Source organism: Mytilus edulis, chromosome 14 (assembly GCF_963676685.1).
Source record: "Mytilus edulis chromosome 14, xbMytEdul2.2, whole genome shotgun sequence".
In the NCBI taxonomy this organism is placed as follows: Eukaryota; Metazoa; Mollusca; class Bivalvia; order Mytilida; family Mytilidae; genus Mytilus; species Mytilus edulis.
Genome location: NC_092357.1, coordinates 26,695,263 through 26,715,319, shown reverse-complemented (window position 1 = coordinate 26,715,319; position 20,057 = coordinate 26,695,263). Strand labels below are relative to the sequence as shown.

General features: G+C 30.9%; 1 protein-coding gene and 1 long non-coding RNA gene across 2 annotated transcripts; one reads left to right on the top strand and one right to left on the bottom strand.

The window, feature by feature from the left end:
• Nucleotides 1-394: 394 nt before the first annotated feature.
• LOC139504086 (uncharacterized) lies at nt 395-2,215 on the top strand. The gene has a single exon (XM_071294146.1). It carries the CDS (start codon nt 395-397, stop codon nt 2,213-2,215), a length of 1,821 nt encoding a protein of 606 aa, XP_071150247.1.
• Nucleotides 2,216-12,618: 10,403 nt separating this feature from the next.
• On the bottom strand, nt 12,619-16,671 carry LOC139502767 (uncharacterized). Its single transcript, XR_011658931.1, has 3 exons — nt 15,735-16,671; nt 14,121-14,218; nt 12,619-13,574 (listed from the first exon to the last, which is right to left on the bottom strand). It is a non-coding gene; the product is annotated as an uncharacterized lncRNA (long non-coding RNA).
• Between the last annotated feature and the right edge of the window lie 3,386 nt (nt 16,672-20,057).

Here is a 20,057-nt window from a genome sequence, read left to right as displayed (position 1 = left end):
AGACGAACAAAGGCCAGAGGCTTATGACTTGGGACAGGCGCAAAATTGCGGCGATGTTTAACATGTTTATGAGATCCCAACCCTCCCCCTATACCTCTACCCAATGTAGAAAAATAAACGCATAACAATACGCACATTTAAATTCCGTTCAAGAGAAGTCCGAGTCCGATGTCAAAAGATGTAACAAAAGAAAATAAATAAAATGACAATAATACATAAATAATAACAGACTACTAGCAGTTAACTGACATGCCAGCTCCAGACCTCAATCAAACTGATTGAAAGATTATGTCTTCATCATATGAATACAAACTCATTTGTAGAAAATTACATTTTGTTTTATTTTTTTACAGACACTTTAACACCGAGCATATCAATAGCACTGTATGAATATATGTGTCAAAATATAGTTGGAACAGAAGATTATGTTCAACGTATTAGAACATTCAATGCTGTCAGAGACAATATTTTAAGTAACACAGGTTCGGAATATATTACAAGTGGAAGTTTTGGGGAAGGTCTTGAGATGCGAGGCAGTGATTTAGACATCATGCATGTAGATAAACATATCGAGGTTTTGGAAAATTTGACACCCCACATCGATCCAAAGATTACATATTTTTTAGTAGAAGGAGACGATGTAAAAGCTGGTTATTCTCAATTGAGATTAGAGTATAACAGATATCAACTCATTTCCAAGTGTTGTGTAGAACAGAACAGTAAATATTATATGTCTAGTTCATTATTTAAACAACGTTTCTTGTTGGGTCAATTTACAATTCATGGCCCGTGTATTTCTGACAAAGATGGAAAATTTGACAGTGCCATTTGTTTTCATTGTCCAATATGGATATCATCTGCAGCACAGTGGCTATCTAGATCAACTAACTCATGGCCTGGTAATAATGTCAAACAAAGTATAATTAAACACGGAGTAATTTTTGTACCGATCGGAGTCAAGGGATCGCCAAAAGAAGATTTAGAATGGCGAATATCCTTTTCAGTTGGTGAACGACTTCTGATAAACACTTTTACGCACACACAGTTACTGTGTTATGCTCTCTTAAAAATTATTTTGAAAGATATCATATCCATGTACTCAAAATGTAAAGATATACTTTGTTCATATTTTCTAAAAACAATAGTATTCTGGATATCCGAAGAAATGCCTCAATCTGTGTGGAAACCTGATAATATGATACCTTGTTTTGTACGATGTCTTAACAGGCTGATTTATTCTGTTGAGAACTCTGTTTGCCTGCATTACTTCATTCCAGAAAACAATTTGTTCGACAAAATTGTGGGCCTTGATCGAGAAATCCTTTTAGAGAAACTTTATACGTTGCAAAGCTATGGCTGGAGATGCATATTATTTTCAGATCAAATGTCTAACTTTGATATATCAAAAAGGATTTTTCGAATCGAACCACATACAATATATGTAAAAGAAGTGGAAAAGACATTGAAATCAAAAATGTTGTATCGATTTCCTGTAAATAAATCGGATGAATTCAATAAAACATTAAGTAAGATAGTTTTTAATTCGTGTGATAACTTTTCAATATATCACGTATACAAATACTCCTTGTCACACACGTGCCACTTGCATGCCCAGGAAATATCGGTAGACAGTACATATAATGGTAATAAATACCAATACGAACAGTATAGATCCTGTCTTAGTACTCTGCTACAGAATGTATATCATGACGCTGCATCTGGATGGCTTATGGTAGCATCGTTTTTCTATAAGACAAAACAATACCAACAAGCTCTTCTCATCACCAAGTATACTTTAGCTAAATGCACTCCCGAAAAGCTGTTTCTTGGCATGAATATGTCATATATCCATTACCAGTTGCTAAAATTGAAATCATTGAAGGAGAAGTGTGTTGTGGATCTGCTGAGAATACTGTTGGTAAGAGCGGTCATGTTTAAGAAGAATTCTGGCTTGATACCAGACGAACTTAAAATGGACATAGCGATTACATCACGAACTTATGAATCTACAGCGTATGCTTATTTCCTGACATTCCTCTGTCATTTTCATCTCAAGGATATCAGAGAATGCCAGGATTCTATCCTAAGTTTACAACTGGTAATAGAAGAAAATTATCTAAAAACAAATCAGTATAACACACTAGAAGCCAACACCCTTCTTGACATTGCTTTTCAGTTAGTAGGTGATAAGATATCCGCAACACAGGCATTCTAACAATCGGTTGCACTTAATCCTTCCAATTATAAAAATGCCAGAACGCGCCTTACGATGATGGGCCAATTGTGATCCGTCAATTCAATTCTACCACCAACACAATGACATATGTACCTTTTCCCATACGAAACAGGGTAAACATTATCAAAATAAATTATGTTTTACTTTTCGATGTTTTTGCAGTGTTAATGACATGTTCCCTGTGATAGCCGTCCTGCAATTTTAGAATCATATTACGATTGCTGCATGTATTTGGAGTTGTCTCGTTGCCAATAGCACATTCATTTTGTTTTCTATTCTTTTTGCACATATTACTGTTAAACAATTAAATTTGGTGTACATCATTTCATCAGGTATCCCTGTTTAATTTACCACTTAATATTGTGGGAGATTATTTGGTAAAATTAAGTATAAATAACATTAATAATGAATATCTGGATACAATTATTAATTCTTATTACAAACAGTTGTTGCTACTTCACATTTAGTTGTTTGTGTTATATTCATAAACAAGTACAATGTATAAACATGACGATTATATCAATAGATCTCCCATAACTACGCATTTTTTTTAACGGAAATCATTCCGTATTTTTTAATGTTTTTAACATCTCTTATTAGAAACTAAATGCAATCAGTGACCTCACACGTTTATTTTCAATGCTTTCTATGTATTTTTTTCTCTTTATTTGTTTCAGTTAATATAAAAACACAATTTAACTTTGAGAAAGAATGTATTTGTGATATGAAATAGATGAAAAAACAAAATATGTCATATGCCATCCACTGCCTGGTTTTTCCATGGACACCCTCTTTAAAGATTAAAGCATTTATGAGATAGACACTCACTATAAAGACCAAGTCTCACTTGCATACGAATTTGTTTGTCAGCTTGAAAAGAAGACTGTTTACTTTTAAAGTACAGTGTAACCAATTTAATTGATTGTATCAACTTAACCAAAAATGATGATCCTAATATGTTATGATATGCAAATGCAAAATAAAGATTAATGGTTGAGAAGTACGTCTAATTTGTGTAAATATAAAGACGTCAATAGTAGAAAGGAATCTAATAACACTTCACTAATATTGCAGGTTTCGAGTGTGCATTGTTATTCTATTGCTTAACATTTACGTTATAATGCATAAACAACCGTTATTAAAATGAATGAATACAGTTTTTTTTATTAAATATTCTACTGTGCATGATCATGTTAAATAACGTGTTGGATAGTTATATATACATGTTGTGTACAAATAATAATTTTGTAAAAAAGTATAATTTTTACAATAAAAATAATAATTTGTATTTTGACTGTGCACACATTGTAATGTGTGATATCGTCAAACCTAATTATAAAAGTATAACACTATAAGTATTTTGTTTCCGTGACAAGAGTGTGAAATATTTTATAAAATATAAAGGATGATAGACATGCAGATACAATTTTATTTGAAGTCAATCAGACAGCGTTTTTCTATAAAGAATATCTGTTCATGCTAGGATTCTATTTATGTTTTAATTTTATATCAATATCTATCTTAAATCATCTGTTTTTTTATCGGTTGTTGTCTGCTTTAATGGTAAGTATTTTTCTGTAATGGATATATCGTCATGCTTTGCTACTATTTCCTTTTTATTTTATTGCATTTCAATTGAAAAAAAAAATGTTTTTCTTTATCCGCATCCAGTTTCAATCACTAAAAGTGAAAAACGATTTTATCTTTCAGAGATAGCTAGTCACAAATGGAATCTATTTCTGTAACCATTTTATTTCAGTTTTTATCTAAATGTCGTCTTTATTTTTTTTTTAAATTGAGCAGTTTTCTGTATTAATAGTAAAAAAATATAATAGTTAAAGATTTAAATTCAATTACTTTTCTTCGCATAATTTCGTAAATAAATCGAATCTAAACATTTTTATCAAATTGTGTTTAATGCGTTGATTTTTTTGGGTTAAAAGTTTACCCTGAACATAGTCGTTCAAAGAAAAATAAAACATGCAACCTCCCAACCACTACTACCCCCTCCCCTTCGTTATATTTATTTTGTATTTGTAAGGTGTCTCCTCTGTTTTATCATTGTACAAACAAATTTTTGTTTATACTGATAGGAAATGGTCTTGCATGCTTTAAGTCTATTATTGATTTATTTCATGTAAGCTCATTCATGTTTTCCTCGATATCTAAAAGTTTCAATCATTAATAGCTAATAGAACATATTGATACTTTTTTGTATGTATTGTCTGAAAATATCGTATTGGTTGATTTTGAAAACCGATTGTTTCTGTTATTTAAATCTCGCTTAAGGGTTTATTCTGTACAACTTGAGAACGAAAGGCGCCTCCACCTTGTTTTATTTCCTTTTTTTTTTGTGCGTGAAGATTTTGTTACTGAAACGAACATAAATGTTGTCACAAAGAAAATGTTGATCCTTATTTATGATCTCATCACACTTAGATTACATAATTGTGTATCAGCATGTTTATTGTTTTCATTACTGAAAAAACCCATATTTTTGCATGAAATATCCAATCATATATTTTGAAACAACTATTCTTTATATATACGATTGTGTAGAAGTGAAGTGTAGATACTCGCAATAAAACACCAATCAAATGGGAAAACCATATCATTGTTCAACTATATAAATAAAAATTTCCTTTATTTTATATGATTATTGACATTTTGATAGCATATTTTCGTGTTGTGTTCTGTTCAATCATGTTGTACAAATTCACAACCGGTTGACCTTTAATTTAAGTAATAATGAAAATGTCGCACGCATATGTGTGTCGTTCTCTAACATGTGCGTTGTTTTATAAAACAATCATTTTTCTCTTTTACTATTGTTCACATTTGGCCTTTCCTTCATCTTTATTTATTTGTATATAAAGATTCAGTTTCAATCATTAATGATATGTACGTTCTATCTGCTTGCCCTTCTTGATCACTTGATATCAACCACATATTGTTATCAGCTTTGTGTTGCTGAGTCTGTGGTTTTAATTTTTGTTTTCTAGTAAAGGCAGCCGTAGTATACCGCTGTTCGAAATTCATAATTCGATTGACAATAAAACAAATCCAGGTTACAAAATAAAACCGAGGGGAACACATCAAATAAAAGAGGAGAACTACGACACAACAGAAACACACCATTCAAATATAACACACACAGAAACGAACTATAATATAACAATGGCCATTTTCATTTGTCTGTTTGTCTGTTTCTTTTTTATCCCTTGCGTTGTCGGTTTATTTTCAAATGATGAGTTTGAATGTCCGTTTGGTATCAGACATCATTCAGTTTTAGGGCGAAGAAATCTAATTAATTTGATATCAACATTTACGTTATACATAGTTGTCTCAATGGCTATTAAACTGTATTTTACAGAAATTCAGTGATGGTTGTGTCGATCGTAAAAATATTTTTTTTTATATATATTTCGATGAAGAGATATATCCTGCTGAACTTACTTTAACTAACAGTAATACTCACATTAAACGCTGCCTTTCCCTTGATCTTCATATCGGAAAAAAAATACTGTCAAAATGAAGAATAATAAAAAGATGATTTTTTATATTTGTGAATTATTCATATGTTTCAGCGTTGAGTGAGACGTTCATTTTCTCGTTGTGTTGTATACCCATGAATGGCCGTTGACTACGTGTTGTCTTTGATCGGATTATTGTTTTTTTGACACATTACCTATTTCCATTCTCGATTTTTTTTATACTTTTTTAGTTTGAAATATTGTGACAAGTCACGCATTACGTTGATTTATGTATCTGATAAAAAATGTATATAGTAGGATGCTTAATGTGTTGCTGAAAAAAAACTGTCTTCATACCTTTAACTGCCTCGTTGATATGTAAATGTTGTCAAATTGACCTGAACTAGACGTACACCTGTGTATTTTGTTTAGATGAAGGCAACCTATGTAATCTTTCAACCGGAAAATTGGAGGTACATTTCAAGGAAAGATGCAGTTGATCTTATAACATAAGGCGGCAGATTGTATTAAGAAATGTACGACATATATTTTTCAACACGATTAAGTGGTTAAAAACAAATAAAATTGTCATACGAAATAATGATAAACACTATTGTGATATAGATGAACAGGACGTATATACAAATATACAAATAAAATACCGTCATCATCACAAAAACACCAAAGGTAGGTGAATGTATATAAGCAATATTGGCAAATGGATTAATTGTAATGACTATTGAATAAAATAGAATTTCTATCGTATCATTGTAGCATCTGCTTGTAAAATTAAATCCACTAGGTATTGTTGGTCCGATAATCGTATATTCAAAAGTTATATACCTTCATAAATCGTTTGAATTTAAAAAAAAAGTTAACTCTGTAATCTGTCTGGCGATCTATACGGAAAACCTTTTTAACAGTTGTTTATACAAATGATTAATAAGTAGCTGCAATTCTAATATGTAGCCGTTCTTTTTAAATGCAATAAAGTGTTGGACGCGGTATCTAACCTCTATGTAATTATTAAGTCGTATCAGGCTGAGGAATACTACAAAATTCTCAAATGCACTAGGCCTGGAAGTGGGGCAAAGAATTACTTCAGGTAGAAACACGGTCATAAGTCGAAAATAAATTGAAAACGCAATTACAATGTAGAAAAAAAAACAAAGTTGGTATGTCTTATTTAATTTGGTAGGCAATGTTCGGGTAAAAGAGAAAAGCTTACTTATGGGTGAAGGGTAGAAGATGTAGCATCTTATACACAAAATAATTGTACCAAGAATGTTCTATGTAACAACATGTGTTACAGTTATGTGAAGGAACAAACAAAATGTATACCTGGTCATTAACTTATAATTTTAAAAAAAACTGTTACAATATAAACACTGAATATTATTGCAAAAGAGTTCGGAAATAGTGGGACCTGATTTTAATTTATATCAGTTACCTCATATTCTGTTGCGTTATAACTCGAAAATAGCGGTCCATGATTTCAAATAATATGTTTCACAACTACACAACATAAATGAAATTCAATATTCGTATAAAATGTCTTATTTACGCAATAAAAGTGTACAATAGTGTTAAATTGAAAAAGAACAAAATAGAAAAATAGGAGACTTACGCAAGAAATGTTTTATTATTGTGAATGACATTTTGTTTAAAACAATTTCTCTAAACATGCACATGTGTATATACTATTTCATAACACATTCAAAATGCACATAATGATTGATGCAGTATACTCCTATAATAAAAAAAAAGTGGAATTAAAGATAATTATTTAACATTTACTTTTTGAGTCACTGTATGAAATCGCCCAATTTTTTTTTAATTTAGAATGTATAGCTGAGGGATTTTATGTATAGCATGTGGCTATGTAAAATTTCTACTTATCATGCTTAATACGGAGGTTAATGGTTTTCATGTAAACAGCAGTTAGTATCATTTTAAAAATCTTCTCGTGTTTAATGAAATACAATTATCAATACAATTATCATCTGATTTAAAGTTTAAGAAATATTTGATAACATTTTTATAATTATTCAGATTGCTTACAACATGTCTGAGTTATCAAGTAGAATCAAAACTGTATATCTTAGGATCACAAAAAACTAAATACATTCCATTTCACTTCAGAATTTATTTAATCATATATGTTTGTTATCATATAAAAACCAGAATGTATGCTGACTGTACCAATTGTCACGTTTTGTTCAAAAATTCAAATGTTGAAAAAAAAATCATTGGAAATGTTTGTTTGGTGTGTTTTCTGGTTTTGTTTGAGCAACTCTTTTTCCATATCATAATTATTGGAAAAACACAAATACACAAAAGTTGCAAATTAAAGTTGTGTGGATTTGCTTAACTTACAAGGAAGATAATGATAATTCAGAACTTATACCATTGCATACTTAAAAGTGTATTCGTCAAGGGCGTTTAAGAATCTAAGTTTTCAATACAGTTTTACGTTTTAACTTTTACTTTTGAAGATGGATAAACAGAAAATCATTAAAAACACCTTTAATGTCATTCACCTAGACAGAAATATCTGGTAAATGATTGAAGATAAAATCTGACACCCTGATATAAATCATGTATAAGTAACATCCATCCGATACGCAGATAACAGATGCAGTAATGAAATTAAATCGTTATAACTTAGTAATGTAGTTTTAGGATATCCATAGATTTACATAACAACTATTATTCTCTGTTTGTTTATACAAATTATGGTTTTGAAAAATATATTTTGCAGTACGAAACACTAGGGGTTACTGTCATTTCGGGTTACATTAGATAATCATAAGGCTATCACAATGTGAAATGAAATATACTGTGGTTCATAAATGTTAAAAGAATTTCAAATGCAATGGCTTTGATGGTAATAGGCATACCACGAATTAAAATTTTCAACGAATGGTCAATTTTTTAAAATCTATTTGCAAAACCATTAAATGAAATAAAATATCCAAGCAATTCCCAATAAGCTATACTCAAAGTGAAAAAAAATTAATCCACAGGTGTTTGTTTTTAAAACTTAAAATTATATTGCGAACTAGATTTGCTTGACGATATGAGAAATACATATTAACAAAAAGACAACCTTGATTTCATTACATATCTTTATACTTGGTTTTGTAATCAAATATGCTTAATACTCTAATCTAATCATAATGACAATCAAAATGTGGGTTACACTTTGAAAAATCAAATATTTCACAACACTCACCTTTTTTAGAAGTGTTTAATATTCATAAAAATCTTATTTTGTTTACAATTTGACATGTTTAAATCTGAATGTTTCAAATCATTAATCACCAAGGAAAAACAATTTAAATATGAAATTAGATAAACCGTAAATATCTTAAAATATATTAACAATACTATACTACCACCAGAAGTGAGTTTAGGGTGTGCATATGTTACAGAAGGACGGTCACAATTAAATATATTTCAGACTAACTGTGGATAGCTCGACGATTTCCCCAAACATAATTTAAAAAGTATTCGTTTATAAGTATATTGTTTCTGTTAAAATAGATTGAAATGTTTGAAAATAAGTATGTCAGCAATGCAAATGTACATTTTCATTTGTATTTTCTATAAAACGTCTATATGTGCGTATTGTTATGCGTTTACTTTTCTACATTGGTTAGAGGTATAGGGGGAGGGTTGAGATCTCACAAACATGTTTAACCCCGCCGCATTTTTGCGCCTGTCCCAAGTCAGGAGCCTCTGGCCTTTGTTAGTCTTGTATTATTTTAATTTTAGTTTCTTGTGTACAATTTGGAAATTAGTATGGCGTTCATTATCACTGAACTAGTATATATTTGTTTAGGGGCCAGCTGAAGGACGCCTCCGGGTGCGGGAATTTCTCGCTACATTGAAGACCTGTTGGTGACCTTCTGCTGTTGTTTTTTATTTGGTCGGGTTGTTGTCTCTTTGACACATTCCCCATTTCCATTCTCAATTTTATCAGACACAATTTATCTATGAACGATATCCCTGCACGCTAAGGTTCTATTTCATTGTAATTGCTTTCATAAAATCGTCCTCTATTTCTGCTGATCGGTTTTCTCCATTAATAGTAAGATTTGTTCTGTAATGGATATATCAGCATGCTTCGGTTCTATTTTTGTTTTGTTTTATTTCATTTTAAGTTAACCAACGTTTATTTTCTTCCACCACGCTGAGTGTTATCGCTAGAAGTGCATATAAACATAGTTGTATCTTTAAAAGATAGCCTTACACGCTTGGATTATATTTGTTGTATCATTGTAAATCTTAATGTTTATCTTGGGATAATATGTCTTTTCAACAATGAGTGATTTTCTACAATAATATAAAAAATGACACTGACTTTATATAGGTGCACATCTGATAATTTGTTTTCAAAATATGTAATTGAATAACCCGAAGACTTGTGGGTTTTATCTTTAATATATTGCCCTTCGTGCATTTTTTCTGGTTTTTTTACAAATATTTCATTTTAATACTTTTGTAAAACTTAGTAATCCTCTTACAGTTTGTTTTAATCATAAACGTAAGGTTTTTCTTAAAATATTGGCCTTCGCGCATTTTTTCTGACTCTTATAAATATTTCATTTTAGTACTTATGTTAAGAGCCAATCTGCCAGAAAACCATGCAAAACCGTCCGAATGCCAATTTTGCCAAATGAGTTCATACTTGGCACATTGGTGCACCTTATTGATGTAATTAACCACACAAATTTTTTTTTGGAAATTTTGAACCGATCTTGATTTTTTTTAGGCGCCATCTTTAAACAGCTGAAATTGCTTGAAAACGTCAAAAATAAGCCTTTTTGGCATATTTTGATGGTTAAAATAAAAAAAACATGGCAACATTTATAATTTTTTGATAGTTGTTCCTAGTAATACATCACTTTAAGTGTAAGAATGCATAGAAATAACAATGCTGTCTATAAAGTGTATGTATAATCTAACCGTTTCAATATGTTCTATTTAGCTTCAATTCCAAAATGGCTGATTTTGGTCATCTTTAAGAGCCAAAATACTCCAAGACCCGTTTATTATTGTAAAACAACATATCTACTTGCAAAGTATAACTATATATACTCAATCAAAAAAAAATATTAAGCTCAGCAAATTATGTTGGTGTCTAGTATATGCCACAACAAAATGGGGTAGCCTGCATATTCAAATGTTCTCAATTTTGCCGTCTAATTTTTAAAATCTGACATATTATAAGATCTGGATTTATAAATAAGTATAACAACAAAAGGAAAAGATTAATTAATGTTTCATTTAATACATTAAGAAAAAAATCATATACAAATACAAATTATTCATTACAAATCTAGAGGCTCCCAGGAGCCGAAATAGCTTAAATTGACAAATTGTGCACCTCAAAACGATAAAAAACACATAATTCATTAGCAATAAATTTAAAACAATTCAGAATAAGTTCAGACTGTAAAAATAAGTTTTTCTGACCACTTTTGCAATATTTTCTTATATCATATTGATATAGCTGTCAGATATTAGCAGAAAACTCTGAAAATTTGTAAAGGAGAAGGTCCGGTAAGGACTCATTTTGGCCTCACATTTCAGTTTCATCTGACGAAAGATTTTGACCACTTTTTAAACACTTAAGTGTCTATTTCACTTGATTCAATTAGTAAATGTGAAATATTTTAACTGATTTAGTCATTTAAGACAATCAGATTCATGCTCAAATATGCAAAATCTCTCAAATATGCCAAAAACGTCACTTTTTAGATGGTTTTTGTCAAAAATGAAAGTGGTCGCATCTGTGTTCATCCACAACCTTTATATATGTTATGTATTATCATAAAATACAACTTACATTTCAATATTAAGAATGAACACGAATGTGGCCACTTTCGTTTAACACGGAAACCGTCTAAAATTTAACTAAAATGATAGAATATTGAAGATTTCAGTAATTTAGCATGACATAATGGTGCTACAACCCGATATATGTCAATTGTATTGTCAAAAACAGCCCATTTTTATGTAGCAGAAGCATTCAACTGTCCAATAAATAACTTAAAGTTTACATTTTAACAATTTTGTAAAACTGTGATATTTTGGGGCCAAAAAGGGGTCTTACCGGACCTACTCCTTTACACACTTCAGGGACAATAGCTCATAGATGTAACGTCCCAATTTTACAGAAAAATTTTGGGTAGTAAAAGATCTTGACATTTTGATAGTTTTACAATATATATATATATGCTGCAGTGCAGGCGATTTGGTGTCACGATATCACAGTAGCATTGGTTCGAATCCCGGCGAGGGAAGAACCAAATCTAACATTGTTGGGTTGATGTTAAGACGAGTTGTATATATATAGTTATATATATATATATATATATATATATATATATATATATATATATATATATACATATATGTATGATACTTCTTCTAAAGTTATTAAAATAATGGTTTAAAAAAGAAAACTGTAAACAGTTGCAATATAGAGATGATTTTAACAGACACTAAGAGATGGACTTTTTTATGGCCCTTTGAGCCTAGTATTCTAACAAGGTAATATTTGCCAGGTGCCTATATATCTACGTTGCTGCAATGTGGTCAATAAAAACATGAAAATCATAAATGCATCTACTGTAATGTAGTCAATACAAAAATGATAATCATAAATGTATCTTAAACTAGATGTGTGAAAGCAACACGAAAGGCTACGTCTCAAAAATTTGAAAATCTGCAATTTCAATAACACATGTGGATGCAAACATGATGGTTGTCTCACATATAAAAAAATCAGCTCTAAATCTGGAGGCATATACAAAAATGACCATATAAATGTGAATTTTGAACAATTTTCAAAGTTTAAAACCCTTAATTCTGGAAAAAATTACACAGCGGAACGAAACTTAAATTTGATACGTAACTCATCATGGTTAGCTCACATACCAAAAATCAGCCCAATATCTGAAAGCATTTTAATAGAAGAAAGGTCCATGTAACTTTGATTTTCCAAAATTTTTCAAAGTCCAAAGCCCGAAATTACAGCAAATGTTAGGGTAGCATGACGAAACTTTAACTTGATCTGTAACTCACATACCAAAAATCAGCCCAATATCTGAAAGCTTTAGGAAAAAAGTGCATATAACTGTGATTTTCAACAATTTATCAAAGTCCATAGCGGGTAATTTCAACAGAAATTAGGGGAGTGGAACAAAACTTATACTTGATCTGTAACTCATCATAGTCAACTTACATACCAAAAATCAGGCCAATATCTATGGCGTTTAGAAAAAAACACTGTATAATGGTTTGTTTCGGAATGACTGAATTATGGAATTACGGAAAATCGGTATTTTAGTACAAGGGTAAAACTTAAGGCACCGACTACTTTGTTACTGGCCATAAAAATCCCATAACTAGACGAAAAACAAATTACTTCAGTTTATATTTACTAGTGCCAAATTTTCAAAGAATTTTGAATGAAATTGAATAACTGTTTAGATTACTGTCATGACTGTACCTCTACATGACATCCTGAGAAATAACAAAATTAAAACAAGTCATATGAATCTTCAAATTTCAATAAAGTTAAATGTTTTTTCGATACTTGAACAGCAAGGTTTTACTATAAAAACAAGTGTACATTAACTTTCTTGTAAAATAAAATCCATAACATAAAAATCTTCATTAATGATGAACTGTTATTTTTTGGAACATCATCCCATGGAAGATGTAAGTAGTGTTTTAAAGATGCAAAGTTTCTGTTACTTGTTTGGTGATTGAAATTGTTTCTGTCAGAAGCATTATCAGTCTTCCAATCTGATGTTGACTGCTGTAAAGTTCAGTTAGTTGTGAGTCTAGATCTGAAAATCACAAAACATAAATGTACATATATAGATCAGGCTGTTAGCTTTCATATTTTTTCATTTTCTAATTTTTTGGCCTTTTATGGCTGAATAGATATGCAGTATTGGTCTTGTGCATTGTTGAAGGCCATATGGCATATGAAGACTTATAAATGTAGCTTACATATAAGTTGTATGTCATCTATTCTAATTGGCAATCATACAACTTTTTTTCATATTTTTCATTTACATGTTTACCACTGACAGGAAATAAAGATGATGATTTTTTTTTTGCCATCCTTAGTGGCCATCTTGAAAATGTAATAGTTGTTGAATGCAAAACATAGGACCGCCCTATATATGTACGAATGTACTACATGTATTCCTACTACAAATTGAATTAGTATAAAAGTGATTTTTCAATGGGAAAACCAAGTTAACAAAGACATGTTCAATAAAACTGATGTATAATTATTATAAAGGTGATGACGTATATACTTTGTATGTCATTATAACCATATTTTCCAAACAGTTAAATTAATATATAGGTTAATAATATCTTACCAGTATCTTGTTCTTTACATGTATTTAGTTTGACCTGGCTATTGTCACATTCACAAAAATCATCAGCATTGCCTGCATCTATTATCATGATAATAGTCCTACAAATGAAAAGTGTTAAACTATAAAATAATTCTTCAATTTTGTATCACAGGAATTGTAGGGTAGTGTAGCATCACTGTGCATGTTTTTTTTTTTCTTTTAAAAAGGGCTCTATAAATATAATTCATACATTTATACATACATGTACATCAATGTACATGTAAGGTCCCAAAATTGAACTTTATAAAAGTTTGCAATGCTTTTGATATTTTAGTCGCCATGGCCTACATTCATTGACATTGTATAATAGATAATTAAACAAGATTATTCTTTAGATAAAGTTATCTAGTGTTTCATGTACAGAATGTTGTATGTAAAACATGTTTTGGAATGAGGCTTTACCACCAGGTAGAAGCTTTTTTAATAAACAAAGACCTGAACATGTACAACTTCCATTAAAAACTTAAAATTAAACTTAGGGTAAGAGAAAAAAAACTTAATGTTGAACATGTTGAAATAAATTTTGATTACTATCATGCTTATCATGCTTATGGTCTATAAATTGTTTTTTTAAGCAAAAAATTAATATACATGTACATGATGTATATTGTACCCTGGTTAATAGCTTAACAATTTAAATTCTGTCCTTAGCTGACAAGGATATTTTGACCATTTTAATCCTCCCCCTTTCTTTTTGGTAATTAAATGGTCCCAAGACTCACGCCATATATACATTTAATATATAACTGTTGCATGGGTTTATTAATGCGATTTTATAATTCAAGACTGAAATGTGATTTAAATTTTGAGATATTCAGAAATATCCTGTTTGATTCATATAAAAAATACTCAAAATGTGAGTTTTAATTAAATTGTAATTACAAAAAAAAAATGTTTTACATGATTACCCTTTCACATTCTAGCTATAATAAAAACATTACAATAATTTCTCAATTTACAGTATATTATTTGTTTGCACTTGGCAATGGGAAATAGATAAGATGTCCTAGAACAGGTCAGGTGTAAAAGAATATTCACATGCCCTTTCAACTCCCTCTGTTCTTTTTTCATCTGGCTATTGTATCAAATGTTGGTCCCCTAATTTCAGATTGACTATATAGTGGGTCTCATTAGGGGGCTAGGATGAAATTTGAAAAAAATAGGCAGGACAGGAGTTTGAGTAAAAAAAAAGGCAGGATGAGACACTTGCAAAAAAATAAGTCAGGACGACAATTTAGGTAAAAAAAGTCAAGATAAACTAAAAAAAAAAGAAGGCAGGACCAAACAGAGTGAAAAATAAAAAGGCAGCACAGAAATTACAGCTAAAAAAAGATGCAGGACAAAAATTTTCATCCTAGCCCCCCCCCCCCCCATAAAAATCAAATGGAAGCTCCCTTAGGTGCATAGTATAAGCGGTGTTCCGGGATCAGAACCACACCCCCCCCCCACCCCCCCACACCCCCCAATGAGATCCCCTTAAACGGCCTTTATACATGTATAAAGAACTAACAATTGATTGTTAAGAAGTTGTACTACTACTTATGAAAATTGATTGTTAAGAGTTGTACAATGTACCTGATCCTAGTGGAATGACTCGTCCTGTATACACCCTGTCAGGAAATGATGAAGATCCTTGGTCAGCTTTCAAATTGGCTTTGCTGGAAGACGGTTGGACGTGATGTTGACATCTTGCTTGACTATGATGTCAATGAATTCCATAAAAGTCCCTGTACTTCAAGCATATTCTAACATGTCTAAGACGAGATGATATAACAACCATAGGAAAATAAACCACTCCTCGTCTTATATAAAACAAGGACTCCTGTTGGAAATTCTACACCATAGTTTGCATCATGTTTATTCACTAAGTTATGATTATTGTCTGGTAAATTATTGTCATGATTGGCAGATTCTTGCATTGGTAGTAATTATTCTTTTGTTCTTTAGTGCATTCAGATATCTTAAATAGTTTGTAATATGTAGATGCATAATGCTGGGATAGCCCAAATAGTCCTCCTAGATTATTAAAGTTGCAAACTTCGCTGTAAACTTTGTCTGCCAAGTCCATCACTGGGAGCTGACATGTTGCCCAAGGGAGATAAGTCAATGGAAGAGCATAAAAGATGTACTCCCTGGTTTCAGCCAATTTATTGATTTTTGCACTTGCAGTACAAAAACGTCTTATTTAAATTTTTAGACACATTTATTTTACTTTTTTAAATGATTTTATTAGCTATTTTATTACAATTGTATTAAGAATTAAATTAAAATCAAAATCAAAATGTGCCAATTTGGGACTAAAATCACCATTCTTCCAAGGCAAAAATTAACATGTAATAGTCATTTGCCAAGCTTAATATTTTAATCTATTATAAAAAATACACCATAATTAAAACTAATATAAGTTGCAAACATATATGGAATGGGTCTTGCAAGTTAGAAGCAAGTAAAAGTCATGTAAATTCATGTATGAAAAATCTAGCCTTTGCGTCCGTGCTCCTGGCAATGTGCCAAATAGTTTAAATTTTCATTTGTATCGACCAGAACATAGTAAAATGAATGGGTTCCAGCTGACAAAACTCAACTCCCCCATTTAATATGCTTCTGGGTAGTTCTTAAAAGGCATTAAAAGTTGGATTTTTCCTTGGTTTTCGAATGAATTTACATAATTATGCAAATGAGGCTGTTACTATAAATAGATATGATTCTGGCTAAAATTAAGTAGCCATTTTTTTTTATTTTATGTGAAGGATTGAGATGATATATAAAAATTTGTCAAGTTGTGATTGTCGATTTGGACGATTTTCTGAATATTGCATGGTTTTCTGGCGGATTGGCTCTTAACATGAGCAGTCATCATACAGTTTGTTTTAATCATAAAAGTAAATGCCAAAAAAAAAAAAAAAGTGCATGAGATTAAAATTTTTAAATTATCATCTTGTGAATAACGTTTGTTTCAAAAACAAAAAAGAAATTAGAAACAGACGGTGATTTTCAGTTTTGTTTATGGTCAATTATCTGTATGATTTTATTCTGTTTTTGTTTTATCTGAATCTTAACACTGTTATCTTTCTCGATTTACAGTGAGTCTTAATCACTGACAAGACATATGTATTTATTTTTTGGCTGAAAATATCAACACTTATTGATTGATTTCCCGAATCCAAAGTTATACTGTTTATTTAAAAATATTTAAGTGGTTTTTTTTTCTGTAAAACCTGATAACTAGATATGACACTTCCGCCTTCTGTATTTTGTAGTGGGGTTCTTGTTATTTGTGGACTTTATTACCGACACTTACATATAAAGACCGTTCTTTAACCTGTATTGGTTTACATTTATGAATTATGACTTAGATATGATGTGGCTTCTTTGGCACATTGTATACATCTTCCGATGTTATCTATAGACATTTGTATTTGATGCAGGCTTTCTTGCATGTGTTGTAATTGGCTTTGAATTAGCTGTCAGGAGCTGTGTGTACTCTTTGATCTGAAGATAGTGTCCTTTTGCTTTGGGGATGTACAAGTACACAGTCAATTCCACTATGGTTTTTTGTTAGGCATGTTAGGTGAATTTGTTCGTATCCATCTGATATGTGAGGAATTTTCAAACTGATTTTCATGGTTTGTTATTGTTTGTACTGTGCCACCATTGACCAATATTACATGTAGGGTTTGAAATCCGTTTACATATCCACCCTCTCTATATTACCTATCACCTATTCTATATGTGCCTGTCGGAAGTCAGGAGCCTGTAATTGTATGGATGGTTGTTGGCGGTTGTTGTTGATAAAATGCGTTATTTTGTACTGTTATTGTATTGTTTTTGTTGCACCACTGTCTCGAAATTAAGAAAGGAATTGGCGCGGAATACATATTAAGCCCCTCCTCTTTTCCGTCAGTGAGTTCAGTGCTTGTTGTCTGTTTGTTGGTAAGATATTTGTGTTTTGCTCGATATTATCTTCATAAATTAAGACGTTTGAATTGTTTTCATTTGTAGATTCGGAGCCTTTCAAAGCTATGTAATTATATGGTATACAATTCTTATTGGTCGTACGGTGATATATAGATGTGTTATGTCTGTGTCATTTTGTATCTTGTGAGGAGTTTGCTCTTTTGCAATCATTAGGCATCTTATTTTTCTAAAAAAGTATACATCTATATTAATGATCGCATCACACTTCTATTACTGTAGGGTATATCAGCATGTTTACTGTAAACGTTAAAAAAGAAGGCTTTGAAGTGCATATCTGTTCACATGTTCAATGACGTGAAATGCATGAAACAACGAATTGCAACTCTTTTCTTTAAAATATTTTGTTCTACCTATTGAGTCTGTTTGTTGTATATATTTCATTTAAATATTTGTGTTAACATTCAGTTTAGTTAACAGTGTTTAGTTAATAAAAGTAGATTCCAAAAACATCATATGCTTACCTTTCTTAAGGTGCATTTTATATTTCCTCCATATTTGTGAAAAGATTAACGTGCATTACTTCGATCAAAGACAAACGGTATCATAAAGCAATGAAAGAAGAAGTCAGGCATTTTTTTTATTTATTTATTTGATAAATTTGTTACCTTACGCTATTTGTAAAACTGTATTTTTTTACTTTAGCTGTATTGTTAATCACTTAAGTAATTATAAAATTTATCCGACCTATAAATATATGTATATAAGTACACCTGGTGTATGTTACGTTTGGCTAAAGGCAACATCTAACATCTTTTAGCAAAACAATTGAATATACATCTAACTGTAAGCCACAGTTGATCTTTTAACATCAAATCATCGATTGTTTTTACAAATGTAACAAAAACTACACATTAGGTTTAAGGATTAATAGCATTGTAACACGGTAGAATGAAAGGAATCTGATGTATATATGTTCCGGACCATATGAGTATTTGGACCATACGCGTATGGTCATGACCATATGGGTATATACTCTTATGGTCCGACCATACGCGTATGGTCCAACCGTACGCGTATGGTCGGGGTAATTAACAGGTTTACTTCTAGTTGTCGCGTCATTAAAAAGACACTACCAAAGGTAACTTTATTATAGATCTATAGAAAACACAAGATTAACAAAATGAAATAAGCAGTTTCCCACAGTAAATTTCATCACTAGTCAAAACTACAGTAAAAACATTTTTTTTTTTCATTTTTCGATATGTTATTACGAGTGAATGGCAAAACGTCAACCTGGGAAGATGACTTCCAAAAATATCTTAATGAACTCTGATACACAAGAAATCAATTGTTTTACTATAAACTGACAAAAAAGTCGACAGGATAAAGAGTCTAATAATTTGCTTTTTTTGAAACTTTATATAATTAGCATGTATTTAGCAGTGCAATATTCCGAATTTTTATATTAATACGTGCTTGGTTGTTAAAAATGAATGATGTAACCGGCAAGGACCCGAGTTTAATTTTCTAAGTTGTCTGGTGATATGATGCACTTAAGCTTTGTTATATGTTGGAGATCTAGAGCTTTTTAAAAAACATCGTAGACAAATTGGAATGACCAAGGACCCAAGGAAAGCTATGGTACCGTATGGAAGTAAATGTCACCCTACGCATACAAGCAAGAATACCATTAGCGATGAAAAGCAGCTTTGGCATAACTATGTAATGCTATTTGAATTGTAAATAATACAATTGCATGTAGAAATCATTGTTTTATATAAAGTTTTCTAATGCATATTATGAAAAACAAATACCTATATGGTCAAAATACACATATGGTCGGGCCCGTTAATAACCAAACGAGTATCATACTCATATGGTCCGACCATACGCGTACGGTCGGACCATATGAGTATACGCATATGGTCATGACCATACGCGTATGGTCCAAATACTCATATGGTCCGGAACATATTGTTA

Coding starts and splice junctions, on each gene's coding strand:
- LOC139504086 (XM_071294146.1), top strand. CDS start 395: ATGTGTCAAAATATAGTTGGAACAGAAGATTATGTTCAACGTATTAGA.